General features: G+C 45.2%; 1 protein-coding gene across 2 annotated transcripts in view; it reads right to left on the bottom strand.

The window, feature by feature from the left end:
* celsr1a (cadherin EGF LAG seven-pass G-type receptor 1a) overlaps positions 1 to 12421 on the bottom strand; it is a 78601-nt gene extending 66180 nt beyond the window's left edge. Inside the window, exon 1 of one of the 2 annotated variants that reach the window (XM_029494789.1) lies at positions 8653 to 12421. In XM_029494789.1, the coding sequence (XP_029350649.1) occupies positions 8653 to 12193 (3541 nt within the window). In that variant the 5' untranslated portion in view covers positions 12194 to 12421. The remainder of the gene's footprint in view (positions 1 to 8652) is intronic. The other variant, XM_029494790.1, reaches the window with a different exon arrangement.
* Positions 12422 to 13090: the final 669 nt, after the last annotated feature.

Genomic DNA, 13090 nt, shown 5'->3' on the forward strand with positions numbered 1-13090 from the left:
ACCTGTCACCAGCTCCTTCTCTGGCTGAAGGGGAAAGGCTAAAACTGACACCTCTGTGAACACAGTCTGGCATGAAGTCTTTCTGTTGAGTCCAAGATCAACACACTGGCAGAGGATCAGTGCTAAAACCCAATCAAGCAATTATGGGACGGTGTCGGTTTTCAGGAGATATGTGGAGTTTTAATCAAATCCTACAGTTGAAAAGCTATTCTGGCCCCCCCCCCCCTTTTTTTTTTCATCTGGTGTTATATACATTTAATACTCGTGTCTTTCTGCCCCAGTGTCACAGCTTGTATCAACAATTGCATTTCTGCAGGAGGGCAAGTTTTTCCTGGGATTACTATTGAGCAATAAGCATTCAACATTAAACTAACAATGAGTCGGTTTGTGCCAGGAACTCAATCCATTTTAGCCGTTTGACATTTCATCCTAATTCCTACATTGTCAAAGCCAATGCCAAGTTTCAATAGCTGAAAGCATCGAAGTCCAACGCAATGCACACAGGACTATTACATAGAGAGCTATGGTTGCTCCTATATGAAGTTACAGTGTGGGACAGAAGTTCTGAAGTGAGGCAGGATTAGAACAAAGGGGGCACAGTACATACCCAGCGGCCAAGTACGTGAACTTTAAAAGTTAAAACTGGGTTTAAATGAGTGGGTGTGAGTGTCACACACATGAAATCAACATCTAGGGAAACCACGTCTTGCTAAAACTTAACAAGATTGAGACCGCTCTCATATCTGTCCACTAAATACGAAGCTGTAGCCAGACCTGTGTCATGACTGGACAGCTAGTTTAGCCAGAACACATAAAAATGTTGCATCTCATTTGTTTAATTAAAAAAAAAAAAAAAAAAAAAAGGTTTGCCTGGTACAGCTATAAATGAAAAAAATCACCATCAGTGATCAGTAATTATCTAGGAGTACAGGAGCTAACTTCATACTGAGGTGAAAACGTGTTATATAAATCACACACACTTATAATACAGTTTTGTGGCTGCTAATAAGTAACTTAGGACTCTTGGTCATTGTGCTAAAATGGCTATATGTAAGAGAAAGGCCACCGTTAAGTGCACTGCAGTTGGAGCCATGTGTCCACTCTATCTGTTGTTCCTGCCCTGGGTGAAGCTGAACCTCTAACTCTGTTATGTTTCTAATTTTCAGCAAGCTAACTGCACTGACATTATTGGTTTTATCTCCTCAGGCACGCCATTCATCATTATAGGGACCCTTTGGTCTTAAGTCTAGACTGACGACCAGTCTGGGCAACTCAAAGTGAAGTCGGGCCTCTTCATAGTTAAAAGGTCAGTGATGGAACTAAAGGTTGTATCTGTTTTAGAGTAAAAAGGTAAACTTTTCCAATCAAAGAAGCCCAACTATTTTTTTACCCTCATGTGTGACCTGAAGTTTTTTAATTGGTATAAAAGGTCAAAAGTTGAGTAAAATCACATGACCTTTTCTACCCACACACATGGATATAGTATAAATCTGACCTCCTGGCATGCAACCCACACATCAATGTTCAAGTCTAAATTTGTCAGTGTTGCTTCGACAACAAGTAGATGTCACGTCAGTCACATGAGGCCGTTGTCATAACTTGGCCCTGGAGCAGTTTCCCTGAGCCGGAGTTGGTTTGGACAACAAGGAGACACAACAAAGTAGAGAGAGCCAAAAGCAGAGAAACGGCGATGCAGCAACAGGTATAAAAACATGACGTCTTTTATTATTCATCAGCTACCACGTCTTTAGATTTCACTGTCAGTTTGTCATGCAGGTCCCTTCAGGTATCCTAAAATACATCCAAAAAAAAAAAAAAAAAAATCAGATATGAGCCACAATTAGTAACTGAGCATGAAGCCCTGCGGTGCAGACACTGCCCAACAATAACAGTGGAGGAAGAAGCCAACTGCTCTTCGCTCCTCGCTGTCATTAACTCTGACCGAATCGAAATACTAACACAACCTCCAGCACCACTTAACATTCCTGCAGCTGGGTCATCACACATCATGATGCATGTAATGTCACACTCGGAAGCCGCCGGCGAGCCTCGACGCTTCTCCTGCCTCCTTTATTAGGCTTACAAAGAAAAGCATTGTGCTGTCCGAGTGAGAGAATGAATAAGAACGAAAAAGTGAGAGGCGTGTCAGGTTACAATCAAATACTTGCCTTCCAACACCCAAGATCTGTTGGAGTACGAGTGGTGAAATTGCTGTCCTGCATCATAAAAACCACAGATCAACACTTACACACAATAAAATTACAACAATATAGTCAAATTTGCAATCACATGGAAGAGCAAAAGCACCAGGCCGCCCACTGCAAACACCCTCCCTACTTTTGCCCGTTTGCCTTGTTCTACCCCAGCTCGAGGCAAAGGTGTTTGCAAACAAACAGCACCTCTTTGAAATCTCAACAGCAATCACTTGCATGATGGGAAGACACCACGCTTTGTAGCTTACTTTTCGGGCCAGCGACAGAACGCAGCGTCACACTTAAGAGAGATTTCCGGCTGACTTTAAGACGTTAGCGTATGGATTAAGTGTGTGAGAGGAAAAGATGGCTCAAAAGGCAAAAAGGTGGACAGGCGCAACAGAGTTAAAAGTTAATGGAACAAAAAAATAAAAAAAAAAAGGAGTCAAGTGTGAAAACTGCAATCCTCCCTTTTGTAAAATAAGTCACTTCAGTCATTTTCCACACAAATTAAAAGGAAGAACTGGGAGGACTGGGAGGACTGGGAGGGGCGTCCAACCTGTCCCCCAGTCCCTGTGGGTCCATACTGCTTCTAACAGGCAGTGACAGACAGGTGAAAATCCATAAAGACCTTCCTCCCTCACTCTAGCCTGTAATTGAGCGTTAAAACATCAGTGGAGTCGAACAGTGACCAATCCTGATCCCATGGTATTTACGCTTTAAACTCTGGACTACAGCCTGGAGGCACACACAGCTACACACACACACACACACCTAACAGACATTCATTAAAGCTTAAAGATGACAACACACGAATGTGATTCTTTTCTCACTCACTGAGCAAACTAACAGAAACATGGACACACCAACTTTGTTATTACACCTGAAAGAGTTCTCCGCTCATTCACCATGGATGTCGAGGTTTCAACAATTCAAATATTAGCTAAGCTAAGTGTCTTAAAGGAAAAGTTTCAGTCAAGAGAAAATTGCACACACAGTTTCAATCTTCTCATCTAATTCTTGGCATAAAAGCAAGTGTCAAAATGTCAAAGTATGTCTTTAAATTTTATTTCAGAGATACTAATACTCTTTAATAATTTCGTATTTGGGGAAGGGACACATTTTTCATTTCAACTGGAATTCATGCAGCTGCAGAAGACAAGTTCTGAATTCTTATTGCACATTATTTAGGGATGCAGGAGAAACTGCACCCATTGGGTCTGACTTGACACTGCCAGGGGAGACAATGAGGCTGAGGGTGAGAGGATCAGAGGAAGGAGGGAGGAGTCGGTGGGGGAATGTGGCGAGGGGCAAAGTTTAAAACCAGCAGTGTGTGTGATATCTTAGGAATGAATGGGATCCCCAGATATCAGTTACTGAGAGTGCCAGGCCTGGGAATGGCAGCATATCTCACACACACATACTGGAGGAAAACATACAAGCTGCAGGCACATGACACAAACACAGACACACAATGTGAGCAAAGTTACAACACTGCAACACTCCACTGATATTGATTTAACCTTGATCAGGCTATTTTGTCTTACGGATAAAGCGCTATCACAGACATCTCTGTAAAAAGAAGAAAACTTTGGAGAATATGCACACTTTGTTGACTTTGGCTATATGATTAACGTGACATAGCGCTGAGAGTGAATTTGTGTGCAATGCCACACTACTACACACACTAAGACAACATCTCTCATCTGAACACACCCCCTGACTCCTTTCACTTTCTGCTCCATCCGTCAGCATGGGGGTCAAAAGTCTTGTAGAGGGGTACGGGTCATTTCTCACCGTTAACTGTGCGTGCTAAAACTCCATGTCCTGCTTTGATCACACAGGTGAGAGGTCTCATGGCATTATCGTCTATGCATCACTGCCACACCTGGGCTCTAGTGTGGAGTCACATTTCTCTTGGTGATTACTTGGAAAAGGAGTAGGGTTTGTGCAATGACTCATAAAGGTAGTAATTTGCTTTTCCAAATATGTGTTCCTCAATACAAATGTGGCACAATATATCAGGGCCAAATAAATTCGAGGCTTTAAGCATGCCAAGGATATGGGATGGAGGAAAGAGGGAGGTTTCTTGTCAGATCTGGCTCAATACAGTAAATGAAAAGCCACAAAAAGGAGCAACATATCACGCCCTATAATCAACAGTGGATTGCACAAGTATAATTGTGCCTCATAATGAAGAGTTTTCTTTTTTCATCAGTGATGAACTGCGGTTTTCATAGGAATATTTGAAGTGGTCTGAAAGGTCGAGCGAGTACATAAGCAGATAGCATTTTATCTCTGCCTGGATTCAAAAGAAGCACAAAGCTGAAGTTCCTGTGTCACAGTAGAAATCTAATTATGTATAGTGCAAGAGGACAGAGAAAGTGTGTATTGGGAATGAGAAAGTGAGTATGGAGGGGGGGCTGATAAGAAGAGAAATGTTGAAAAGCTGAGCTATGCGACTCCTTGAACAGGATTAAGGGCCAAAGCAAAGGCAGGGAAGCTCAGCCAAAGCCCCATGGGGAAAAAGAGGGGGAGGACAGAGAGGAGGGAGGGACGGGGGAGGTGGTTGTGTGTATGAGTGCATGTAGCAGCATGTCACCCCACTCACCTAAGGTAAAGAAAAAGATCAGAGCCTGGGTGGAAAAAGATGATTTAGCATCAATCATTCCTAATCATTTAAGTCTCTATCTGCTGTGCTGCACTAGTGAGTGATATAACACAGTCCAGTCCATGCACGCTTAAACATTTGCTTTTTAAACTCCACCTATCAGGGTTTAAAGGAAGAAAAAAAAAATCCCAAGAGCATACTGGATGATGCTTTCTGGATTAGGAAGCAGAAAACAGCCACAGCTGTCTAACTGAATAGTAGAAACATACAGTAGGCGATCAGGCTTTCCTGCCCGGCCCAAAAAAACAAAAAAAAAAACAAAAAACATCACCATTCACATGTTTGTGCTCTCTTTTCCAACCCGTGTTCAAAGTGGCTAATTCAACAATCTGTGTCACATGTAACATGCTGCTTGTTTTTTGTTTGCAGAAATCAGCACTTTGACAATGAACGCTTGTGCAGCAGCCATTGACTGAATCAGCTCAGATTAGCTCCTTGGGGTCAATTTATAAAATTAAGGATTTCATCTTTTAGCACCTGAAATGAACCCAGACAATATTCTCCAACGGTCAAAGGCCCATGCAGGTAAGATTAGAATCAAGCTTCCCTTTTATCAGTACTTCAGGAAATCACCAATTATCTGGATTGCTGACAGCCTGAACTTACTAACACCAGAAGTCTGCCAACTGTTGGTAACTTTTGGCTTTAGGTCATAGGTCTGACTGTCAGATTTGGCTATGAGCCAGCTGGTTTCATTGTGTAATATTGACAGCAACAAACTGTTGGAATTGTGATTTAAGTGTTTCTAGTTCACCACAACGAGCAGGAAACTGCAAATCTGGCAGAGTCCAGCTTTTCTGTTGCTTTTATTATTCAGGGACATGCACAATGTCAACAACACCCATTGAAATTGAAATTAATTAAAACGAAATTAAGTATGTAACGAGAGGAGGGATGAAGCTGTATTGCACTGAAATACTGTTCCTCCCTTGTCTTAGTGAAATTTAACAAGCTCAGATAAGAGCTCTTACAATGAGAACCCTTAGCTATCAAACCACACACACACACACACACAAGCAGAGGGGGATGGAGAACGAGGACAGAGAACAGTGTTGTGGCTAGCACAGTGCGTTAAACGAGTATCTCAGGAGAGTTATCAGGGCCTTCTTGTGTCACAGCAGAGCGCTCAGGAAACATTCTCAGGCTCTGCTCACCAGAATAAAAAGCACCTCTGCAAAAAAGTGCACAGATTCAGATAGGTATTTGGATAAGGAGGGCGCAAAGAGAAAATTGTGTCTTTTTTTAAACTCTTAATCTCCTTGCTTGAGGGCCCTTTCCAGAAACAACAAACCAATGCCTGCTGTAATCCATTAATCAATGGACTTTTGTCCATTAATCAGGATTAATGCGGAAAGATGGTTTTAATGCATGCTGATCAATTTCCTCCCCCATGAACAGATGTCAGTGTTGATGTGAGTGGTCTTTCCACAGGTCCAAATAAGAAAAACCTGAAAATCTAAGGGGTCCTGAGAAAAGTTAGAATGCATTCAAACGGATCTACAGATAATGAGATTAGATTCAAAATGATGATGACCTGAAAAGCTTCAAAGAGAAAGAGCACCAACAGTAGCATCAAAATTATGGGCTGCAACAGCTGTATTGCAAAAGAGCAACTATATAGACCTAATGTCATTATACTCTAATGTTCCTCTTAGGAATTATATTGGATATATTGAGGCACCTTGGTAGTAAATCTATAACTCACCCTGACTTTAAAACAATTTGGACCTCATCTAACTGGTCTCCTGGGTCAAAGCATGAAATTCTGGAGACCGAGCCAACGTGTGAAGGTCTCTACACCATATCATAACCAGGTAATAAAACTAAACTATCCCACAGAACATGTGGGAGCGAAGGAAGTCAGAGAGTGGTCAGACAGAGACGCAACTAGAGTCCAGCCTCTTAGTGCTTATTAAGGGTGATGTTAGCTTTCCAATGGCCCTGGGCTTTCCTCTCCCAAGAGGCCGAGGTTAAAGGGTCAAGACATCAGCTGTAATGGTTACCTAACACTTGACATCAGGGTGAGGCAACAGGACAGGGGAAGACGGGGGGGGGGGTTGAGATGTTTTTCAATGCAAGTGTGCATTTGTTCAATTGTGCATGAGCACGTGCTTCCACGTATTAATGCATGTGTATGTGTTTGTATGTGCACATGGCTACATAAAATGAAGAGGTACAACCCCCCCTTTGGGACCATCAGAAGGTCACTGTTGTCAAGGATACGGCCGGAGCTGTCAGCTGTTCTTGACAAACATGAATGCAGAGGCACTGAATGAGGGCTATCCGGCCTGTTACTATTGTGGTCAGTCAGTGCCTCCTCAGATTCTCCACAGGTCATCTATAACAGCAATAAAGCATTTTGAAAAGGAGAGCATGCCTTTTGTCCTGGACAAAGGAAGAAGGAACAAGTCCTCCAGTAAAAACAGTGCTTGAGTGAAAAGGGGAGACGTGCTGAAAGGTCTCCACTGCCTGATGAACCACAGAGAGCGCGGAGTCATGACAAGGTGCACTGAAGTTATTCCATCAATGCTCAAAGTGCCAAAAGTACCTTGAGCACAATAACTTCACGAGACCTATGAAGTGTGATTGGGCGTTAGTCCCGATGCAGCCTGATCTGTAGGAAATCGTTTTTATGTTCATTGTGTGTGCAACATGCTGGCAGCGTCTTCAGCTCGGAGTGATGGGAGAGTGACACCGAGAGCTGGAGAGATCAAGTTGTGTTGGGCTGTTTGCCCACTTTTGGGGTTTGAGAGATCAACTAACACAGAGAGGGGGAGTAAGAAAAAGGAGTAAAAAAAATAAATAAAGAACGAATGAAAGCAAAGTTGGGCAATGCACAGCTGTCAAAGTGTAACAATGTAGCTTTTATGTCAAGATATTAGATTGATTGTACCTGTCCAGCTACCTGACTAATGTCACATCCGCTTTCTTGCTAAATTAGTGCGTGTGCATGTGTGTATGTGTGTGTTTGCTTGGCTGTGCTGTAGCAATCATTAGGTGTGAATTTTCTAAGTGTTTGCATTTGTCTAATATTTAACCTAAAAGAACAAAGTCTGCTTCTGTAGTTCAAAAACATCAACTTAGACGCAAATTCCTTGTGCGTGACCTCATAGCATGAAGTCCTCCGATCTACACTTGCACAGAAGCTCTTCCAAAATAAATTTCGGGATTTCAACAAAGTCCCTTTCATTCAGTTCCAAGTGAGGGAAAAAAAAAAACATCTATTTTTTTTGTTTTTTTCCATTTATGGCATCATGGGATAGTGTAGTGTAGTTCACCTACACGGGAACAGAAAATCCTCAGCATCTTCAAAGAGTAACCTATAGGTGCTGAGTGGGGGGAGGGTGGGGATGAGGGGCTGCGGCACATGAGCGTAAAAATGCATGCTCTATCTGAGTGAGTCCCTACTTGTGACACAAACCCACATATCTACAACAAAGCAGTTGAGTTATGAGGGCGCCCTGTTAATAACACTCTTTTATAACCCAAACCAACCACTATGCATTTATCACACACACACACACACACACAAACACAAAACACCGAAGCAGCACAACCGGATCCTGCACACAGCCTGCAGCAAACACTCACTGCAAATACAGTCAATACTAGAGCTGAAACCTTCCCCGAGTCTATCAACAGAAAATTAAATGATGCATCACCAAGTGGTGACGCAAATTTCCGTCTTTAACACAATAAATCACCTTGTTTGAATGTAATGACACATAACAGCCAGAAAAAGAAACGGCTTGCAAATAAGATGAGCGAAAAAAGATTTTTACTCCTCACCTGAGACAGAAATGGTCATGGGGGCTTCCAGGGGTCTGTCATTGTCCAGATCCCTGCTTAACCTCAGATCTCCAGTGTCTTCATTCAGCAGCAGCAGATGGAGCTCATTTCCAAACTCAAACTTGTACCATAGCTTATCCGACACATCCGGGTCATGAGCTGGTACCTTTCCTATTATTCCTGATGGAAAACTGTTGGACTTGTTGGTGACATAGTTGTTGAAAATAATCTCAAAGTTCTGCAGCACAGGGCTATTGTCATTCATGTCTACCAGGCGTATGTGAACCGTGGCCCTGCTCACTAGTGGTGCTGAGGTGGCTTGGACCACGATGACATACTCTGTTTTAGTCTCATAATCCAGATCTGTGAGGGCAACGAGGTCGCCGTTGAAGATGTCCAGCTGGAAAACTTCAGGAACATTCCCCTCTACGATCTGATACATGATCTGAGCATTGGTGCCCTCGTCGGGATCGTGGGCAGTGATACGGGCCACAACGGTCCCCACTGCACTGTTCTCCTCCACGTCGATAAAAAGCTCATCCTTCTCAAACACTGGAGCATTGTCATTTATGTCTTGGACTATGACGTGGATAGAAACGGCTGCTTTTAGTGGGGGAACCCCTTTATCTATAGCGAAGGCCTTTAGATTGTACACAGGAACGTTCTCGCGGTCCAGTTTGCGAGCAGTTCTGATGATACCAGAATAAGGCTCGATGAAAAAATCCCCCTCTCCATCATCACCACCCTGAAAGGTGTAGCTCAACCTGCCGTTCGAGCCGGCGTCTCTGTCTGACGCAGAGATCTGGAGAACACTGGTGTAGACGGGCGCATCTTCCAATACAGTCCCCTGGTACATATCCCTAAGGAACTGAGGGGCGTTATCATTAGCGTCAAGGATGATAATCTCCACATAGGTGGTGTCAGATTTCTGGGGGATGCCGTTGTCTCTAGCAACGATGGCTAACGTGTAGGAGGCCTGATCTTCATAATCAATCTCCATCTGTGTTGTGATGGAACCTGTATCTGGGTCAATTTTAAACTGAGGAACATTATCTTCCATCACATACGTGATGCGAGCATTTTCCCCCGTGTCCTCGTCTGTGGCGCTGATCACCACCACTGTGGAGCCCACCGGTTTTTCCTCACTGAGCATCACCTGGTAGTTAGCACTTTGGAAGACGGGCCGGTGCGTGTTGGCGTCTGTGACATTGATGAACACCTGAGCTGTGTCGTAGCGGGTTCCATCGCTGGCGGTGACCGTCAGGACGTACTGGCGTTCCTGCTTGTAGTCCAAGGGGAGAGCTAATGTGATGAGGCCGCCGCCACTTTGGCTCGTTATGGCAAAGCGGTTTCTGGTGTTCCCACTAGAGATCTGGTAGGTCACAACACTGTTGATGTCCCGGTCCACTGCTGTCACTGTCAGCACGCTGGTCCCCACCACAGCATCTTCATTTATTTTCAGTGAGTAGACCTTCTCTGTAAATGTGGGCACGTTGTCATTGACATCAAGCACGGTGATGCTGACGCTGGCGGAGGAGGACATCACAGGTATCCCATGATCCCTGGCCTCCACGCCAAAGGTGTAGAAGTCAGTGGTCTCTCTATCGAGCTCTTCATTCACTGTAATCCAGCCTGTGCTGTTGTTGATGGTGAATGGGAAGCCAGGCGTGGTGTCTGTGAGGCGATACGCCAAACGAGCATTCTCTCCCGAATCTCCATCGATGGCTTGAATGTGTATCACAGAGTAACCAATGGCCACATTCTCCAACACGGTAGCCTGGAACGGCGTGCTGACAAACATGGGGGCGTTGTCGTTCACATCAACCACCTGCACCACCACCATCCCTGTGCCATTTATCAGTGGAGGCCGGCCTCCGTCCTGGGCCTTGATCCGTAAATTGTACTCCCGGATCATCTCATAATCCAGAGGGTTGATGACATCGATCACGCCGGTGGGGGAGTGGATGTAGAACTGTCCTTTAATATTCCCGTTGATGATGCTATAGTGGACTTTGCCGTTGTTGCCCTCGTCTTTGTCTGTAGCCTCCACCTGGATGACTTTGGTGTTGACTGCCACGTTCTCTGGGACCTGAACAACGTACCTCTTTTCACTGAACTGTGGGTAGTTGTCATTGTCATCCTCCACCGAGATGTTGACGGTGGCGGTAGCGCTGCGGGGGCCGGGGTCTTTGCCCTGGTCGTTGGCCTCAACAATCAGCTGGTACTGGGCCCTGGTCTCCCTGTCTGGCCGCTCTCTGATCCTGACCAGGCCGTTCCTGGAGTCGATTTCAAACACAGAGTTGACTCCATCGCCGTTCACAATTTTGTAAATCATGTTGGCGTTGGAGGGAGCGTCCCCATCGGTGGCTCGGATGGTCATGACCTCGCAGCCCACTTCCAGGTTCTCCCGGATGCTGACCCGGTACTCAGTTTGCTCAAACACTGGGCTGTGATCGTTGGTGTCACTCACAGTGACAGTGAGGAAAGAAGTAGCAGATCTTTTTGGGGTGCCATTGTCAGTCACCGTGACTTTGAAAACGTGAGTGTCTTTCACCTCTCTGTCCAGCGGCTGGATAGTTGTTATACTCCCTGTTTGAGAATCAATATGAAAAAAGTCATTGGACCTGCTGTCAAACAGAGCCTCCATGCTGTACTCCAGCCTCCCTGCCTCTCCATCATCCGGGTCAGTAGCTTTCAGAGTGATGACGCGCGTGCCCGCACGCTCATTCTCGGGCACGGACACCTGATAGTTGGGGAGCTGGAACTGAGGAGACGCGTTGGCCTGTCTCTTGCCCCTGCGGATCAGTTTGCCGGACTTTTTCTGTCCGTGATGAGGGAGCGCTCTGGCAAGCAGAGTGAGGCTGAGCTGCACGGAGAGCCGGCCCGTGGAGCTGCGCAGGGCGCAGCGCACCTTCACTTCAGGCTGCCCTCTGAGCTCCAGGCACAGGTCAGAGGTCAGGAACAAATCCCCATGCCTGATAACTGCCCCAAAGCTTTTCCCGGAGCACTCAGAGCGCACAAAGGCGACGTTCCGCGCAAAGACAGGCAACACTTGAGTCACATTCAGCAGCACTTTACCTGCGGGCAAGCAGGAAGTCGCGTCCACCTTTAAGAGGTGTTTAATGTCAATGTCTGGCTTATCCGACCCTTTCTTTCTTTTATATTTAATAAAACAGTCCTGGCCGTGCACAAACACATTGAACTGTGTCAGGATATCGTCCCCAGATGTTGAGGAACCGGCTCTCAAATAAACAGGCGCTGGATTCCTCGGCGTGTGCGCGCACTGAACTTTGTGGGAGAGCCGGATCACCCCGTCGTGCCTCCCAACTTGGAAAAAGCTCTGAATAAATTTGGGGGATAAAGTCCTGTCAATTTTATAAGTCCACCCGGGGCCGAGCGACAGGTTGGCCAAAACGGTTCCGGGCTGTAAGGTCTCCGAAAGGTGCATCTCCAAACATCCCGCAAGCGGCACGTTGAACAAGACACAGACCCAAATCCAACACATCGGCGACTCCATGCTCGTAAAGCTGCCAAATCCCATTCAACTTCACCAAAAGTCCTCTGCACAAGCATTAACCCTCCCTCTGCCAAGGACGCGTTTTACTTTTATCCCTCATTGTGAAGTTTTAACGGGGGAAAAGACGCTCGCTGTCCATAGTCGGAGCGTCTCCGCGGCGCGCAGCGGCTGCGTTCGCCCACACTGAGTTTGAAATGAGTACAAAATGGCTCCGCGGCTCTCCTCCGCCTCCTCCTCCTCCTCAGAGGCTGATTTCCATAAACCTGCTGTGTTCCCCCTTTGGTACGCTTTCACCGGGGGGGAGGGAGGGCCGAAGAGTGGGGGCTTTTCTCATGGAGATTTCGGAAGTGGCACTGGCCGGGTGACCAATGCGCGCAGCTGCATTGTTATTCCAATAAGCTGAGACCTGGATAAAATTCCAAATGTGTGTTTGAGCGTTACTCTTCACTCCCCACACCTGAAGTAGTTGATGAACAGAGCTCTCAGATCCGCAGTCGTCGGCAATTATTTTTAAATCCACTTCATCCCACAACCTCAAACAACTGCTGCTCCAAAGTTTAACAATTGCACCCTTTGAGCGTGTTCAGCAGAACTTGATCATTCTCATTTTGTGTGAGTACATATGTTCATCAGATTTTGCTCTTTAGTAAAGCAAACCTACCAAAGTTGACAAATTCACCACTTTCACAAATTTCACACACCATATATGTAATATGTGTCGGCATATGCTGTTTTTATTGGTGCATTTATTTATTTTTAATTTCCTTTTATGCTGATATGGCTGATTTTTTATTCATATTTGTGTTGACATAGACCTACGACTCTGAAATACAGTATATTATAACCATTATGTATTCACATCGTATTGTTACATTATATTATCTTTAATCTACTTATCGTATGAGAAAAAATGTGATGCTT

This window comes from Echeneis naucrates, chromosome 23, assembly GCF_900963305.1.
Source record: "Echeneis naucrates chromosome 23, fEcheNa1.1, whole genome shotgun sequence".
Lineage (NCBI taxonomy): Eukaryota > Metazoa > Chordata > Actinopteri > Carangiformes > Echeneidae > Echeneis > Echeneis naucrates.